The following is a 20037-nucleotide window of genomic DNA, read 5'->3' as shown; positions in this document are numbered from 1 at the left end:
GAAATAGTATTGAAATAACAGTATGGTCAAGGGACACCCTATAGCGTAGTTTTTTTTGGGAAGCGACATCTTTGCCAGTCTTAAGCAATGCTTCTCCAATTGCCCTGAACGTATAAGGTTTCCAGGTTCTCTTTGACATGGACTTTGACTTTGACAGCCAGCGATTTCGTAGATTTCCAAGAAGTCGTCGATCTCCACCTGATCCTTTCTTTAACCTTTGTGTACCCACCCGAGCAAAAGCGAAGTCCTGATCATCAAATTGAGATGTTGATTTAATTGACATAAGAGAAAAAAGATCTGAAGATAATATCTAAATTATATTCCGGGAACTTCTAAGCCAAAGCAAAATTTTATGTTTGCAGATCATACAAATAGCTGATATTGGTTAGATCTTACAATAACTAAATATGATGTGCTCATGGTCTTCCAGGAGTAAATTTAAAATATAATTTTCAGATCATTTAACTCTTATATCTATCAAACTAATATCACTTTTAGTAAATTATCACAATTTGCTATTACTAAGCTTTTTTCACATGCTCGGACAACGTATGTTTTCGAAGATTTCCAAATCTTCCAACTGCTAACGAATGGCATTCTTTCCAGATTTGCTCTAATTTGCAAGAGCCACACACCAAAAAAATCTTAGATTTACACGTAACGTAATATTAGCCTCAATCATGCAAAGCCATTTCTCATGTATTATTCAATGATAAAACCTATAAACACATCTATTATATACAACATTGTTACCAACATCCTTAATATTGAACGCGAAACGTCTTCTCTCGAAGAATGTTGCATGCAAAACGGCACGGTTTACATGATTTTCACGCTGAAAATTCAATCATAAATAATGCACATGGAATGACAAGCCGTCAATCCATTCATGTGCATTATTTTTGACAGAATATTCAGCGTAGAATCATGTAAACCGAGAATTCTTGTTTGCAATTTCACTTTCAAGATGCAAGAAAGCATGCAACATTGGCGAAAGTTGGATAGAAGATCATGAAATGTTTCAGTTTCACTCAAGTTTGCAAGCATTATCGAATGAAATGAGACAGTTTACATTAATTATCGTTGAAGGTTCAGTTGCAACTCGTTTTACATGATTATCATCAAAAATTACGTGCCATGTAAATTTGAGAATTTTTTGCTGTGCAGATTATAGAACCGATTCATCCAACGGTTTTGGGATTATTCCAAAATCCATTGAGGTAAGAACATTCTGAAAGACGTTGTGTCATATCAGTTTCATTGTTAATTGATTATACATTGTTAATAACCATACAATAAATATCATATAAGGAATTTAATTTTAAATTTTACAAATGTGAAGTTCAAATTGGAATTGGATACGATGCAAATTTTTATTGATTGAAATTGTACATGGAGCCAGTAATTTGATCAGATTAGAAATTGCATCACATGAAATTCAAATTCTATTTGAAAAAAATATGTTACTTTATATTGTCATTCCCTTTCGATTTCTTCTTTACTTGATTTGATTCTAATTTTGCTTCGAATTCCGGACACTAATTTTTGACGAAATATTTGCATATTTTTTACAAAAATCAACTCACCACCTCTACATTTCAAGATTTTGAACAGTTTACTATACGTTATCACAAAAGTATCGAGTATTGACAAACTCTGAAGCTACCAGAAATGTATGGGAAGTTTTGGCAAAATCGATTATCTCACTTCATGGCAACCGTGAGATATAGTCCAACACGCAATGAAATGTGTACGGTACGCATTTTGTTCTTTTATTTTTGTTAATAATATCTTGATGCCTACATTGATACATTACCATCTATAACTTACATTTTAAGTTGAAGAATAGTTTTGTGCATAAGTATTATAGTAAAATTAAAGTTAACTGTATGAAAAGTGTAAAAATAATCATAGTGTCCGCAAAACGGTACTCACATTTCCAGTATTTCTAAAGGGTGGTTCAAATATTACGTAACGCAACAGGAGAAGAGAGGGGGTGTCCACCATTTTACTGTTCATACAAAAAATTAAAATTTCCCGCGCAAACGCTGTTACACGGGGAAAAAAGGTCAAATTTGTTGTTGTGTAATATTTAAATGATCCCTAAACTGTAAAGCCATCTTCAATGTCGTGTACTAGACTCGACTTAACTTCCCTACTTATTGTTGTAAGGTTTTGACGTTCATATGTACACTGGAATAGCCTAATACTAGACAATTTAAATGTTCAGTTACCTACTTAACTAAATTTTAAATTTGAATGGATAAATTAACATATATATGATGATAATTTTCAAATCAATAGGTTCCTAAAGCCCAGTCCCGATTTTAGTGCCAAACGCTTAAGTTTAGGCCAAAAACACATTTTTACTCATATTTTTTAATGTTTTTCATTTGTTTAAACACAAAAAACATTTTTTTATTTTTTTATAGATTTTGTCACAACCCCTGGTCTTAAACTCAAATTTTGGGTATGTTTTGTTTTCCGTGTCCCTTCCGAAATGTCAGAAAGGAACAACCTCATTGTTAAAACTAAAACCCCTGTGATATTTTTGTCGACTAAACGAACGTCAAACATGATCTCAAGTGTCAAGGTTCATTTATGGATCCAATTTTTAAATTAAAGTTTTATTATGATATATCCGTTATTTGAGCGGGAAAAATTGCTAAAGTAGTTTCAGCAACATGCTCTCTCGTGTTATTAAATGAAAACAAGACTTCATTAAACATTTTAGGACCTTATTCCCCAATCGATTTACCTGTGTTGAGCTCTTTTCATAGACACTCGCGAATGATTAAAGACATAAAGGTATATTTTTATGTCCTACAAGTTGATTTTTTTTTCTATTTTAAGTATAGGTTGTTTGAAATGTGCACGCGGCCTTTTAGAAGCGTTCCATGTGCATTTTTTTCCCAAGAACTTAACTAAAATTAAATATATGTTGCTAAAAGCATTCGGTCAGTTGTCCAAAATTATAACAAAACCCGAAAAATGTCGACTCTGAAGAAGAAGGTTACTGCGCGGGCAGCAAAGAAATCCGGCAGAACAATGACTTTGGGGACGAATAATGGGCAGGGATAAGGACGGAAGCATCTTCATGAACGGAAAAGAGTTGATCGAGAGATGGAAGCAGCACTTCGATGAACACCTGAATGGTGCTGAAAACGCAAGCAATGAAGGTGAAGGCAACAGGGAAAATGTCTACGTCAATACTGAGAATGATGGACACTAACCAGTCCCCATTTTAATGGAGGTTTTATGCCTTATCTAGTTCATTTATTTGAGGCTTAATCGCGTTTAATAGATTAAATGCCATTCAGCAGTTTAAATGCCATTCAGCAGTTCAAGAACAATAAAGTTCCTAGTAAGCATGATAACGGAGCTGAAAGTATAAATTGTGTTTTCTTCTTCCCGTCTTTTTCGTCTATCCAAAATTGAAGTTGATAGGGCTGAAATTAACAAATTTAAATTTACATGGATCTACTGTATAGATTTACATTTCATGTACCGTAGTTTCGGGTGAAATTGATAATTTTTCCCGGTTTTCCTTGTCGGTTTTCCAAAATGTTGATAATTGCAAACAACTAAGTATATAGAAACAAGTACGACGGTGAGGTTCATTAACTCGTGTACCGAAATTATCTAACAAATATGATTTTAGTGCTAAAAATCATCTCCACAATAAAAAAAATCGGCGGATTCCGTTTCGGGGTGAAATTGATCACTTGTCAATATGATTATTGTTAGTTTTTAAAACAACTCCACATACTGAACATGAGTGCTCTGAATCTGAATATACTTGCCAAATTTTAAACAATACAATATTCATAGAAATAATGAATGATTAAATTTGAAGAATTATGCGGAAAACGCTTAAATGTAGGCAATTTCTTATGGAATTTTCAGTTATTGAACAGAAATTCAATTATTTCAAACGATTGAGTAAATTGGTACGAGTTTTGATGATAAAATCTGATTTGGAAATATATTTTAAGCATCCTTACAAACTTTCAGGTTTATACCATGTTCATAACCTTGTTTAGAACAAGAAGTATATGGATGTTTGTCAATACTGCACCGTACATGATTTTGAAATTTTTCAGTATTTTCATAGAAATAAACATTATTTAACGCAAATAAACATCATAGCATACAATTCGACAATAATTCCGACAAACAACGTTCATTTACAGCAGGTTGCATTGATATTTGTGCTCCATTAGGAAGAAATTAAATCGTGTGACACGGTGATCAATTTCACCCTACTGATCAATTTGACCCGAATTAACGGTATCATGTGAGCATACCAATTAAATTAATTCCTCTCGTTTTTCCTTGTTTCATCGTTGCAGAAAACTATTTGATAAAGATTATAACCGCCTCATCAGCATCATCTTGACTACGATGCAATAATGGCGACTCATCGACGCTGAGAGCCTTCTTAACTGCACTGCAACGACGTCCAGGACGTCGCAGGCACAGACCATCCAGAAAAAGAAACCCTAGTGTTCTACAGGACTGAAGTGATTCTTGCCGCAGCACTACACGGTTCCGATCAAACATGGCCCCATCGATGATGGCATCGGTTCCTCCACCAGTCCGATGGTGGCCATGCAGCAGTTCTAGCAGCAGCAGCAGCGGCACGACGACGGGCTTAATGAAAGCAAATTTATTCATTGCCATCAACCGAATCATCTTCAGTTCCTTCAGCAGTGCCGTGTTCGGGATTGGAACGTCCTTCTTCTGGGCTGCCACTCCGGATCCTGCCACGGTGGCCGTCGTCGGTGCCATCCGGCTGACGCAACGTAACAATCACGGAAACATTTCCGAATTATTGGATAATTTATTGCGGGGATACGACAACAGCATACGGCCCGATTTTGGCGGTAAGTTTTACGGAGGGAGCGCGATGAAAGGAAATAGATTTTCTTTTCTTGGCTTTTTTGCAAGTCAATCGAAAATGATTACCGGAAGATTGGAACTTCGTTTGGCATTTCAACCGGAGAGGCGATAACGGTTAATGCTTGATAGGCAATCAGTTGCGAATGTAATGACCCATATCACTCACTGAGTTGGGACGATAGAAGCTTCAGGATATACCATCAGCACAAGTTCAACTAGAAATCAAACGTGAATCCCCCTAGTGAAAAATAAAGCCTGTATGTACCAACCTTGAGTTCGTACAATTTTCGCCTTTTTATGGGCCATACTGTAGGTGACGTTCAATTTACAACCTGTATAACCTGACAAAATGTCCTCACCACTATCCAATTTCTATGAAAGCGAATTGTTAATCAGACTCAAGATTCTCATCTTCCATTTTTGTATTCCCCTCTTTCGAATTCAGGACCACCCGCAGTGATAGAAGTTGACATCATGGTACGAAGTATGGGGCCGATCTCGGAAGTTGACATGGTAAGTAACAGCACCTCGGAAGCATTTCCCTCGAATTTCATCGGTCGCTGTAAAATCTGTGGAATATAACTTCATAAACATTCGTGGCAAAACTATACTCTGAAAGTTACTTCAAAGTGTTTGGGGTTGAATCGCAATACACGCAAAAAAACCTTCTACCAACCGCAAGTACTCAACTCACCGCAACATTATTGTTCGGTACGAGCAAAAGGCGGGATAACTTTTCCCTCCGAAAACTTTTGCTCTGGTAGCAGAAATTTCATTTCATCTTTCATTGTGATGAGACAGGGTCAGCAGCTCATCACACAAAACAAGTCAGACCACCGATGATTGGTTCCACTTGTAGTAAGTCTGTTAGTCAGCTGTTGCCTTACGAACAGCTGGTTCGGTTACAGGAGATGAAAACCACATTAAAAGAATCGAGAATCCATCACTTCCGAGTCACTAAGCAGCCCTTTTTCCGTCTGGCAAACCCGGGCCCTGAACAAAACCACAATGAACCACAGCACCTTTCCATCTGTTTGTGGATACCATACCGAAACGATTGTGGTTTCCCAGTTGCTGCCGTGGTTATTGCTATTGTGTAGCAAACCGATTTTCAAAATTCAAAATTCAACTTGCTAGTAAAATGGGTATTTGCGGGAGAGATAGATGGGTAAAAGTTTATTATTGTATTTTTCAGACTCACCCCTGGCGAGTTTTGTTTCATCTTCGTGGATAATATAACGTGGGTGGTAAAGACTGTTATAATGGTAAATGCTCTATGCTAATTTTACTAGCAGCAAATCGAAGCAGCCTCTAGCCCAGGCACTTCGATTCAAGTGGGGAAGCAAAGGGTGCCGCTAAACGTGATCAGTTTTTCCGAATTTGGTGGATTTAGGCAGGAGATGTCGAACTTCATTTGGGGAATTGCTTCCAAATCGCAAAGAAAGGAGAATGCCACGTTTTCCCGGCAACCCTTTAAAATCGTGCACAACGTCTCAAAGATATTGAAGAGAAAAGGTACAAATTTTTAATCAACGACAAAACTGAGCATTTGTCCAATGTAATCTTATAATGTCTCCCAATTGACTATAAATTACTTCAAGAGCATTGGTGTAGCTAGGATTTTTTTCTGGAGGGGACTAGCAAATTCTTATTTTACAGAAGTAATGTCCGTCGTAATAAGAAGAATGCAGCGCGGGCTGCAATGCTGCAGTATGGTACGCGGCAAAACGTGGAACGATACAGACTGAAGCGGAAACAGCAAACCCGCCTATTCCAGGACAAAAAGCGCCGCCTGGAGGAGGTGGAATGCCAAGAGATGGAGTTGCTGTATTGTTCTCAAGAAACGCGGAAGTTCTATCAGCAGCTCAACACATCCCGCAAAGGCTTCGTGCCGCGAGTTGAGATGTGCCGGGATAAGGATGGGAGCATCTTGACTGACGGACGCGAGGTGATCGAAAGGTGGAAGCAGCACTACGATGAACACCTGAATGGCGCAGAGAACACAGGCACAGAAGGTCAGGACAACTAAGGCGATGGCTACGTCAGCACAGCGGACATCGGAAACCAACCAGCTCCCACGATGGGGGAAGTTAAGGATGCCATTCAACAGCTCAAGAACAACAAGGCCGCTGGCAAGGATGGTATCGGAGCCGAACTCATCGAGATGGGCCCGGACAGGTTGGCCGCTTGTCTGCATCGGCTGAGAGTCAGAATCTGGGAAACGGAACAACTACCGGAGGAGTGGAAGCAAGGCGTTATATGCCCTATCTACAAAAAGGGCGACAAACTGGAGTGTGAAAATTATCGTGCAATCACCGTCCTAAATGCCGCCTACAAAGTGCTATCCCAGATCATCTTCCGTCGTCTATCACCTACAGCAAACGAGTTCGTGGGAAGTTATCAAGCAGGTTTCATCGACGGCCGCTCGACAACGGACCAGATCTTTTCCGTGCGGCAAATCCTCCAGAAATGCCGTGAGTACCAGGTCCCTACGCACCATTTGTTCATCGATTTAAAGGCGACATACGATAGTATCGACCGCATAGAGCTATGGAAAATCATGGACGAGAACAGCTTTCCCGGGAAGCTCACAAGATTGATCAGAGCAACGATGGACGGTGTGCAAAACTGCGTGAAGATCTCGGGTGAACACTCCAGTTCATTCGAGTCTCGGCGGGGACTACGACAGGGCGATGGACTCTCGTGCCTGTTGTTCAATATTGCGCTTGAAGGTGTTATGCGGAGAGCCTGACTTAACAGTCGAGGCACGATTTTCACGAGATCTGGACAATTTGTTTGCTTCGCGGACGACATGGATATTATTGGGAGAAAATTTGAAACGGTGGCACATTTGTTCACCCGCCTAAAACGCGAAGCAACAAGAGTCGGGCTAATGGTGAATGCGTCGAAAACAAAGTACATGCTGGTTGGCGGAATTGAGCGCGACAGGGCCCGCCTAGGAAGCAGTGTTACGATAGACGGAGATACCTTCGAGGTGGTGAACGAGTTCGTATATCTCGGATCCTTGTTGACGGCTGACAACAATGTTAGTCGGGAAATACGAAGGCGCGTCATCAGTGGAATTCGTGCCTACTATGGGCTCCAGAAGAAACTGCGGTCAAGAAAGATTCACCCCCGCACCAAATGTACGATGTACAAAACGCTCATAAGACCGGTAGTCCTCTACGGGCATGAGGCGTGGACTATGCTCAAGGAGGACTTGCAAGCTCTTGGGGTTTTCGCACGCCGAGTGCTAAGGACGATCTTCGGTGGCGTACAGGAGAATGGTGTGTGGCGGCGAAGGATGAACCACGAGCTCGCTCAACTCTACGGCGAACCCAGTATCGTGGAGGTAGCAAAAGCTGGAAGGATACGCTGGGCAGGGCATGTTGCAAGAATGCCGGACAACAACCCTGTAAAAATGGTGTTCGCTACGAATCTGTTCGGAACAAGAAGGGGTGGGGCGCAGTGAGCTAGGTGGATTGACCAGGTGCACCAGGACCTGGAGAGTGTGGGCCACAGTCGAGGATGGAGAGAAGCGGCCATGAACCGAGTGAATTGGCGAATTATTGTTGGCGAGGCTTTATCAAGATAATTGATGTAAAGCCAAATAAGTAAGTAAGTAAGTCGGTCGTACTAATCACGATTTTCGCAAATTGCGTAGTTTACGTAGACTTGCATTGATTTTATTTATTTGTAATTTTGTCTGATGTCTCTGAAAATTTTAGTTTTCACATTCATTCTTTGTCAAATCAGTTTTAACAAAATCTTTCAAGAATTCTTTCAAAAAACTCACGAGGAATATCTCTTTTGATGCTACCGAACTTTTCAGGTGTTAACTCGTTTCGGTCCGGACTAGGAATATAATTTTAAAAAATCACCTTAAACTTAATTAACAATTGAGGAAAGGCGCATTTACAAAATAGATATGATATGTATTTTTGAGGAAAATATTTAAAGGATCATATTTGGACTTTGATGTTAGAGTAAAGGGAGTCTAAATCGATCAACTTCCTCTTAACTGCTGAAAATTCGAAAAATTTCGTTGCAAATGTTGTTAATTATACTTGACAAGTCATGTTTCATGTGATTGATTTGAATAATCAGAATCAGATTCTAAATGCGCTGGATTACAATAAAATAATATAATAGACCTCTGAATGTATGTTCTGTGCATAATCTTCCAAAACTCAACTTATAATATTCACACATAAGCCTAACGCTCTTTACATGAAATCTTAAAGTATACATGTTGTCATTATGGGTTGGAATCAAAGGTCACCCTAACGTAAATACAAATGCTTAGAGATTGATTGCTTTACAAAAGTTTCCACCAATAAGAAAACAAAATGTTAACATATCCTCAAGTATTAATTCCGATTCAACAAAAACAACTGTGATGTGAAAAAGAGATTCCATTTCATCATTCTTTCGTTCAACAACTTAGGAAAACAAATGTTTGAAGTTCTTGTTCACAAGAGAAAAATCATGTATGCCTTCCTGCTGTGCTTCTGTAGTCAAACCAAACAATGATTGATTTTCACACATTTCAAAAGTTTCTCAACATACCCTTATGAACACATTGACGGCTCCCATTTCACCTATCTCCCCGAACCTTCACATTCAATCCAAAAATTTAGTTCAATCCGATCACCTTTATCTCCGTTGATCCCAAAAGCACCCTTCTTGACTTGGGACTTCAGCAACTGACTCCCCCTATCGATGGATAAGGGTTTTACCGCTAATAGTCACCTGTCTTTTGTTACATGTCAGTTCTAACTTTCATCATGCCTACTTCACCCCCATCAACCAGCAGTCCATCCGCGCCAAGTTTCCACCTCAAAGTTTCACTCCCAAGAAGCGCGCCGTTTGATTGTTTCCTGTCGTTTGGACGCGCTGACGAGGAAAACCCGGTTCCGCCGGTTCGCGTCGCAATTGTTCTTTTATTTTCTCCATACGCCAACGTACCACAGTGGTACCACTCAAAGGCCAAAGATCGTAAAATTATTTTTTTTTTCTACTGTTTTACCGTTTCATGGATCAATTCTCAAGTAACATGTTCAGAACTGTTTGGATTCATTCATGTTTTATGAAAGATTTATGACGGACATTATTAAAAAGCCATCTTTAAAAAAATCGTTCTTTGAAACCATGATAAACCCATCACAAAACTAATCGTTGCAACATATCATTTGATTTATTGCATATTATATGGTGGCTGTCAACTTGACAGTATCAAGACAGTATCAAGACAGTATTGAGACATTGTACACAATGGCTTATGAGCAATCCGTAGAACAAATGAATCCACTGTGCATCCCTCTGAGTCAAAAAAAAATGATGGCTTGTTCCCCGTGGAGGAAGGAGACATTTTTCGCATTCTCACCACATTTTTCCGACTACACGCGTCTTTTGTTGCAAAAAACTGCGACGATGAGGACAACAGCGCATTTACAAGATGCTCGCATCACTGCACAATGGTCGGGCTCCATATAAAGGAGCGGCCAAAACTACCAAAACACTTTTTTGAGATTTTTATGATTTTTATCATTTTAAAATATACCTCATGTATTATAATATTATGATTCTTAATTAAAATTGAGCTAAAATTTAAATTTCTCTGACTTTCATGACGTCAAACTGACTGAAGTCAAAAAATTGAAAAATGTAACAATAAAATAAAGAACAAAATTCATATTTAGGGATTGCAATATTTTCCCAAAGTTATACACTATCTCAAAGCTTATGGTTCAACACTTTTATCGAGCATGAGGATGGAAAAAAATATTTGGTTGAAGTTTTTATACCGTTCAATATTACACTTTGGTAATTTTGATGATTTTGAACATGAAAAACAACTCTTGTCGCGTCATGTCGCCGCCATTTCGAATATTGCACTTTAAAATGCATCCTTAGATCTTACAAAAAACGTTTAAATTTTTTGCAGAAATTTGCTGATTTGCAAGTTAGAGCTATTTGAATAATTCAATATTTTCATACATTTTGACGATGTTTTTCATACAAAGTTGATATAAAATATATTTAACCACTCTTCATACATATTTTGATCAAACTCGTGCTTTCAGCCAAATTTGACTGCTTTTTTAATAAAAAAAAATCTTTTTAAAAAAGTTACGAAATATGTGAATAATCCCTTCTGAAACAATAAAAACGCCAAATAACATATTCAGATTACATATTTCATCGATAAAAGCGATAAAACTAGTTTTGGCCAAACTTCTTTTTTTTTTTTGACCATTGTGCACTGGTCGGAAAATAGATTGTGGGGAGAAATGCTTGCCCAGCACAAGCATCAGGCCAGTAAGCATATTTTGTGGCGCGCATATACTAACCACCTTCAAGGCTTCCGGGGTGCTACTCAGACGATATTCTATGCATGTTCTTTCAAGTGAGAGGATGATAAAATTGTCTTAAGAAAAATAAAAGTGCTGTTGCTGATCTAACTGTACGGCTAGAGCTGTAGCACACCTGGATATGGGCTCGTCAGGCAGAACGGTGAGAAAATATACGAAACCGTTTAACAGCAGCACTCATCTTTGACTTTGTGCGCGGTTCATTTCACTTTCAAATCATGATTGAAGGTCGTCGTAAATAAGTGCCGACATAGACAAAGGTTGCTACAACGAAAGATAAAAGGCTTCCAGAATATGGAATGAACTGCCTAGAAAGCGGTTTTACTATCTTTGAGGTATTGTGCAACTTTAACTTTGTCCATTCGGAGCCTTCCAGTGCGACGAAGATGTGTGGGTTAGATTCCCGGTGGGCCAGGAGCTTTTCATTATGAGAATTTTCTTATTTTTCCTCGATGCAAAAATTACAACTTTGTCAAAAGAAGCTCTTATTTAAGAACTGTGGATTCTAATGTAGTATACAATAAGCCAAACAAAGAAGCAGCCTCTGTCGTGGTTAGGACGTAAAACCAGAAAACAAGTATTTGTATAAAAAGTTATGTCTGTTTGCTTATGTTGATACTGATTAGCCAATGAGTTTATTCGTTTAACGAATTTTTAGGTATTATAAAGAATAATTGTTCTTCCTTTTTCTAGAGTTAAATCTCAAATGAAATAAAGCATGCTTCTCATTTAAATGTTTTTGAGCACTACTACAGTTGTGAACTGTGCGCTTGTTTTTCAGTTAACAATTTTTACATCTCTTCAATGTATGTCAAGCATACGTCAATGGGCAATTCTCGCTGAAACCAGGCCGCCATCGGCACCCATCGTTGGAATTACAATTTCATGTCACTGATTGCTAGTTTTCGATAAAACTTAAGGGTGGTCCTTTCTGTTTTCTCAAATTGGTGGACCCCTCGTACACCAGCTAGCTGAACAGTTTGCGAAAAAGCCCATTTTTATAGAAAACTTGGGTATTTCTTCACGTGATATTTCTCATATTTCGCTTGGAACACATAGCAAACTTAGTGACATCGTATAGAGGTGAAAAAACGATTTTTCTATCGAAATTCAAAATGGCCGCCAAAATTTTTTCAAGTTTAAATGAAAGCTATATCTTTTCTCTATACGATGCCACTAAGTTTGCTATGTGTTCCAAACGAAATATGAGACATGTCACGTGAAGATATACCCAAGATTCATCAAAAAATGGGCTTTGTTGCAAACTGTTCAGCTAGCTGGCATACGAGGGGTCCACCAATTTGAGAAAACAGAAAGGACCACCCTTAAGTTTTATTGCAAACTAGCGATCAGTGACATAAAATTGGAATTCTAAAGATGGAATTAACTCTTCAATATCGAGATCAGGAGAGTTAATTCAGGAATTTCTACAAGAACCTCTCTAAAATTTCGATTTCTACCCGATGAGAAGAAAATTGCTGCTGAATACCAAGCTAAGGTATTACAAACCGGATCACTACCCGAGCAGGAATGAATAACTTGCGCCCATATTTTAGCACCATATAATAATCAGGTATTGTTCAGTAGGTCGGTACCCCTGCAGATTTTCGCATCGTGTCATTAAAATGAATCGTTATTTGGTCATCTTTATATTTTTCTTAGAAAGGTAAAGCAGTGAAAAGCAAATTATGAAAGTTTCATTGAGATCGAAACACGTTTCAAACTTCTGGAATTTGTTTAATATTTGTATGGAAAACGAGATTGATTCTCAGTCAATTTTCTCAATACCTACTTTTTACAGATGGTACTGAATTGCGATTTGCGGCAGTTTAGGTGTACTTTCAAATTAGTTATCTCAGCATAGGCTTATAAAAACGGCTAATTTTGAAAAAAAAAAATGTAATAAAACTATGCAACTAGACAAACAAAATGTGTTTCTTACTTGATAAATTGATCTTTTTATGAAAATAATTACTCATTTATTCTATTTCTCATTATGTTTTCATGTTTTCATCAAATTCTATGTACATTTCGAGAATCCCTGGATTCCCAGGATGTCAGAAATAAAATCCCGGGAAACGGGAAATCCCGAAATTTGTCGAATCCCGGGATTTTTTGTACCGGGATGTCCCGGGATGGACACTCTAGTGTATACTCTAAACTTTCTATATAAACGCCAGGCAAACCGGTTGATGTATGTGCTCATGGCAATCCGTTTTCCTCTTAAAATTCAAATATTTTAAAACAAATAAGTGCTGTTCGCATGTCCAACCAGTATATTATGTGGTGAAGAATGCATACCAACAAAAAATATACATTTTGATCATGTTGTCGCTTACGTCGACTATGCGAATATGGGCAGTAAAATATGTGTTGTCAAAACTTCGTTGAAATCGACTGAAAAATGTGCAAAATCAAAGCCAAAAAATAAAAATAAATGATTGTGAAATATAAATGTGGTCAGGGACGCAAAGGTTAATTTGATAATAAGAAAGAATCAATATTTCTTGTAAAACCTCCATAACTATCACTCAGCTTTGAGGAAGGACAAAAGCATCGAAAATATCAAAACTTTTTAAAGATATAAAGAATATTGACATTTTTATCAGTCAAGATTTGATGAGGGTGCATCCATTCCGAGCAGCATACACGTTACAACGAACCTACAGCAACTAATGTACAACCAGATTTGGTCTCACAGGATCCGTAGGAGGAACTCGAAAGCATAAAAAAAAATCAAATTGTAATATTATGATTTCTTCGACACAACTCAACTGATTTGATTGATTTTTCTAGATAAGCTCCTTATTACCAAACATTGTATAGCCCAAGATTTATTTTTTTATTTTTTTTTATAGGCTTAAAAAATGGGAATGTTGGTTTCCCAAGGAACATCGGAATATCTTCAAAACCAGATCACCAATAATCAATATCGGCACATATTTTAAAAAAGAAGTTTTGAAAAAATGGTGCAAAAATATTGAGAAACCAGATTTTAGATTACGCAATACGTTGCAGAATGATGATTTTTACAGCATGAGTCGTACATTTGTCCAATGAGGCTTGCCGAGTTGGATAATTACGAGTGCTGTAAAAATCGAGTTCTGCAACGAGTTGCGTACAACACTTTTTGCAATTTCGTAGAAGAGTTTTCATATAGGGATGCATTTCTCATTATTTAGCAATTTCTGAAAGTTATTGGGTGATGATTCATTACGCAAATCAAAACAGTTGCGTAATGAAAAATCGTTGCGTAATATTCATTACAATACAGCATAGTTAATTGCGGGAAAATATGTTGTTCCATGACAGATTGGTTTGATGAAAAAATGAGATATTGCAAAAAAAGCAGTTAAGCAACTGCACGGAGAAAAATCAGCTAAAATAAAATGATTGTTGTTTTTTAAACTTGAATTTTAGTAGTTCCTAACTATTATTTTATAGTTTTCAAACTATGTCATTAGTTCAGAACCAACTAAAAACAACACGGAGAAAAAATATGAGTAAAGACAAACTTTAGTTGTTTTCAACCAAAACTTCACTTTAAATTTTGCACAAACAAAAGCTTAGTTTGCTTTAACCATCCATGTATGTTGAAACAAACTATAAGCTAATGGTTTAGAGACCTTTCAGTTAAATTCAACCAATATTTGTTTACAACAACCATTCCATTTGATGTTTCATTTTGACAGTTCTTAAAACAAACTAACATTTTTGTTGTTTCAAACAAATCGATTATTTTGTATTGACCAATATTTAAACTAAATCAACAAACATTATTGTTTGAATCAAACTGTGAACGTTTTTGTGAGAGTGTTTTCTACATCTTCTGTTTGTTTTTCTTTATTTGTAAATAATAATGGAAAACTTAAACCGTTTGGTATAAAGCTCGTAATATGAGAGCGTAACAAAATAAAATTTGATTCCATAAAATGGTTACATTATAAACTCGATGTATTACGCTCCAGCGACCTTTATTGGAAATGATGTTCTCATCTCAAATGTAATCATTACAAGTAGATATAATCATTTACATATCAAAATAAATCAAAATGTATAACTAACCTTGTTCATGGTTCAGGATAATATGAACTGATAAACATTGGAACGTGTTTTAATCATCGACGGATTTTAACCTCGAGTTGGTGTCGCAAGCCTGCTTCATCTACATTCGGTTCTGGAACTTGTTACCATAGGTAAATTGTTCAAATTTACTATTATTAATTTCAATTTTTATTAGCGATCTAAATACTGCTTACATAGAAGCAAAATTATAGACTTGGTTTTTCCTCGAAACTAGATTTCTTTTCTTTTTTTCAAAGCAGCACACGCTATTGTTAACCACGAATATGTTTAAGCAAATCGAATAAAGCATGAGGAGACAATGAAAATGGAAGGGCGTTCTGTGATTTCGTTCGTTGATTTAATCTTTGTTCAGGCTTGTTTTCCCTATCCCTGTGAGGACCTTAACACATGAAGGAAAAACAGAAGGGGTAGCTATTGACCAATCTGAGTCCCACTTTTCACGACTAGTTCAGCCAGTTTTACTAAACATAAATAATGTTATCCAGTTGGAATGCCAGAAAATTAAATCTATTCTCAACATGGACGCCACTCTCGTTACAGACCTACTCGATGGACTGCTACTTCCGCCAGTCGTGGGTCGACCGGCGGTTGGAATTCACCGGCGAGTACAACACCCTGGCGCTGAGCATTTCCATGCTGGGACGGATCTGGAAACCGGACACGTACTTCTACAACGGCAAACAGAGCTACCTGCATACCATAACCACACCGAACAAGTTTGTGCGGATTAACCAGGACGGTCGGGTGCTTTACTCCAGTCGGTAAGTGGGTTTGTGTGGGTTTTGGCTCGCGTTTCTCGTAGGATGCCTGAGGTCTAGTCGGAATATGTCCGTTTGAAGTTGAGAGAAAAACGATTGGTTATTAATTAGAGCAAACGGCAGAAACCAAAGAAATTAGTTACTCTGACGGATTTTCAATCTAGTGGGAGGTCATTTTTCAATCGCTTGCACCTGTGTTGTAGCATCCGAACAATCTCCAATCGACCTAGATAAAACAAAGCACAGAACTCGTCAACTTTTTGTACGTTCATTAGGAAGCAATTCCACAAAAATTGATCATTTCCGTACCGAACCAGACTCAACTGTCAGTCATGATGCACTCATGTGACAAAGAAAACATTCCCTCAAATTGAATTGCTCTCGTTCTGTTGGGTGCACATGGAGGCCCAAACTTGGAATGAACGACGTTGTTTTGAGAAACGAATCAAACTGGGTCCCAATTCACCATGTCGGCAGCCACCATACCCGAGTAGGGTAACATGTCTCGAAACGCCTTCCAAGGACAAAACCCCTCTGCGTCATCTCATCAATTTTAACATTTTTACTGTAGATGGACGTAAACAATTCTGTGCAGTTCAGTAGAAAAAAATGTTAAAATAGCTCATTCTAAGTTTATAAAAACGAAGATTTTCAACATTCCCTAAGACAGCTCAATATACAGTGGGGGACCGAAATCCGTACAGGCTCTAAATCCGTACACTTCATACAAACTGATGGCGTTTTGTTTGAAGTGGACGGATTTAGATTCATTTCTTAGGTGTACGGATTTCGATCCCTCATGGTATAGCACGCGAGATTTAAGCATCGATTTATTAGAAACCATGCGCCTCCTTCGTTCCGTTGCATCGTAGAAGAGAACGATGGCGCGTGGTGTACTTCATGCAAAGCTTAAAGTGGAAAATCGCTTTGGCATTCGCTTCATATTAAAAATTTTAGATACTAATTTCATGACAAACTCTTAAATTGTCAATTACATTGTAATATTTTTTTATTCTACATCAACTCAGAGTTGGGTTCATTTGAACAGAAAGATGAACAATCCTATGACTTGAAATGAACTAAAAATTGTGACAAATTATTCCGTTCCCTTAGATGAGACGTATAGGCCCTCTCTTCCCTACTAGGTCAGTCAATTTGCTCAACCCTTTGCTAGAACAAGGAAAAACGCCAGAATCACACTATGCCATCGTTGCCCGACGACGTTAGAAAATAGACGCGGTAGCTTAGGACATCCAATGACCAATTGAGGAGATGCACGAACTTAAGACTCTCGAACACACGTGACCGGAGCAGCACGTGGAATTGACAGTTTTTCTCGGTTTTTTGCTGCTCAAGTAAAAATGCCTGCAGCCGTTTCAGCGGAGACAAACATGAGTGGCAGAACATAGTGCAATTAGGTTGAAGGGTGCTGTTTCCGTGTGACATTCTAATGGACGACAAAATTGGTAAATTGACCTTACTTGCTTGCATATTGCGATCATGAATTGCCTTAAATCATTCTGTAATAATGCTGTGCTGATGGTGCTCAGCGTTTGGTAATACCAATAACAAAATATGAACAATTTTCAAATTAGTTTTCTCCCTGATGACTTAATAATTCAGACAACAAGTTTCGATTTCAAATCTCAACAACCGACGTGGCTAACCCAAAACTCCATCCAACTCATGTATATAGCAATTTTACAGCTAATCAGGTATTGAGCTGCATTCATTTTTTTTCTGATTGAGCCGTTCATGAAGAAGAGACTTTTAAAGGAAGCCAGAATAGTGAATTGTTAACAAACACAACAATGTTAAATATCTACATAAAAGACCACTAGGAGTGAGTGGTATATAATTTCTACAAACAGAGCCACGTAGTTTGTGGTAAATCATAAATGAGTGTCCTGTTCCAAAGATGTAATCTAGATTTGGATTGTTCTATTTCTGCTTTTCCAGTTAACGTGTCCAAAATAATCCAGTTTGTTGCTCCACAATGGTCATTTTTATTACTCCAGATGCTAAAACGAAATAGTTTTTCAGCTTAACGTAACCGAACATTTCCTCACAACTTTTGCCTAAATCTGTTCCTCTTCCTCAGTAACAAAATGTTCGTATTGCGATTTTCGTCGTAGAGAAAATACACTCAGCAAACGAAGCAGCAGTAAGTAGATTACATTCTCCCAAGGCATCCACTGTACAGCTCTGGGGACAAAACGATGACAACGACAGGCTGTTCGTTTGGTGGCACAATCTCATAATCTGTTTCTCTTCACGTTTGTCATCTTCAATTTTGTTACAAACAGTGCAACTACCTAGCAACACAACATATATTGGAAAGCATAACGTGAATCATTGAAGCAGATTGGTTCCATTATTTGCTGGGTTCGTTTTTATAGTGACATGCACTCCTTGAACAAATCACTGTGCAAAGCTGGGCAAATGCATTTTTGCTTAAAAGCTTTCAGTAGTCTGCAACATTTTCGAACTCAGTGATTATAGCTAAACATCTTTTTACGTAAATTCCATTCACGTAATATTGAGTAAATAAAATAAGGATGCATCCGAGGCAACGTAGCTTCAGTTAGTACAGTATTGTCTCAAATACCAAACACGACTCATATTTCGAACACTCAACTTTAAGTAGTGATTTTTTTCTCAATTCTTGTATAAATCCTCCTTGGAGTAGAAGTATATAGATTTATGGAGGTAATCAGTGCTCAACTGCAATTCATGTTCACGTAAGATTAAAGAACTATATTCTATGAGATTTTAGTTCAACGCCTATCTAATATTATCCAAGTGCTCCTTTGAATATGGAACTTAAAATCTACACGCATAACCAGTAACAATTCTGATGGTAATGAATAAGTTTTATAGCCAAACAAGCTCAATGAAATATGTCCCATCTAGTTTCTAAATCAAAGTTTGTTTACGATTATCCAAAAACTTCTGTGAGTGAATGCCTTCGTATCTACATGAGGGTGCTATCCTGTTAGGCCGAATGCCGTTAGGCCGAATGTCGTTAGGCCGAAGGCTGTTAGGCCGAATGTCATTAGGCCGAAAGGGTCGTTAGGCCGAAAGGGTCATTAGGCCGAAAATGGCATATAGTCCTAATGGGTCGTTGGGCAGAATGGGTTGTTGGGCCGAATAGGCCATTGGGTCGGAAAGGTGAATGAATTGATAGTACAATTAGGCTTGAAGTCAAGCCAAGTGAATTATCATTGAGTATTTCACCGAGATTGGTTTCACTGTGTATGAGCGATAGTAGGATTTCAGAAAAATTAGCTTGTCAAAAAATGGTTGAGTCAAACAAGTAATACTGTCTGCCTTTAAATGCTACAAATAATTGTATATTGAACGTTTAATAAGCGAAATATTGTTTATTATGTTTAACGAGTTCATATTTTATTACAGTTATAGCAATCTAAAATACTTGACAATAAATATTATTTACTATTCAGGTTAGATGCTACAGCATTAATATAATCCAATAACTGATATTCCTTGTAATTCTGCACTACTCTCTGGAGGCGTACATCTTTATCAATGGTTTCTTTTCTCTTGCCTGTCGCTCCTCCCGCTAGCCATACTGATGCACGACCAACGGAAGCTTTTTGCTAAAGACGCATCTCCTCTATTATCCGAAATGTACCCACATGACTCTCTCCGACTAGTTTTGCCCATCGGCTATGCCATGCTTCCACATTATTTGTGGTACGTGGCAAACTGTTCAGTACGTTATTATGAACAGACCAAAGAGCAGGTGAAAACATTAATTGCGTTCTTAGAGAAGTTCCTGGCTTAATTCTACCCAACACGTACGTATTTTCAAGATACGTTACCAACGGTCGCATCACCTCAGGTATTTGTTCATCCAATAAAGCTAATCCTTGAGGAACATCTTCAGCTGGCAA

General features: G+C 37.8%; 1 protein-coding gene across 2 annotated transcripts in view; it reads left to right on the top strand.

Annotated features, from left to right (window-relative positions):
• LOC110678752 (gamma-aminobutyric acid receptor alpha-like) overlaps window positions 1-20037 on the top strand; it is a 182661-nt gene that overhangs the window by 116592 nt on the left and 46032 nt on the right. Inside the window, exons 2-4 of one of the 2 annotated variants that reach the window (XM_021852040.1) lie at window positions 4353-4886; window positions 5348-5415; window positions 15903-16123. In XM_021852040.1, the coding sequence (XP_021707732.1) occupies window positions 4562-4886; window positions 5348-5415; window positions 15903-16123 (614 nt within the window). In that variant the 5' untranslated portion in view covers window positions 4353-4561. The remainder of the gene's footprint in view (window positions 1-4352; window positions 4887-5347; window positions 5416-15902; window positions 16124-20037) is intronic. The other variant, XM_021852041.1, reaches the window with a different exon arrangement.

Source organism: Aedes aegypti, chromosome 3, assembly GCF_002204515.2.
Source record: "Aedes aegypti strain LVP_AGWG chromosome 3, AaegL5.0 Primary Assembly, whole genome shotgun sequence".
NCBI classification, from domain to species: Eukaryota; Metazoa; Arthropoda; class Insecta; order Diptera; family Culicidae; genus Aedes; species Aedes aegypti.
This window is presented reverse-complemented; position numbering and strand designations above follow the sequence as displayed.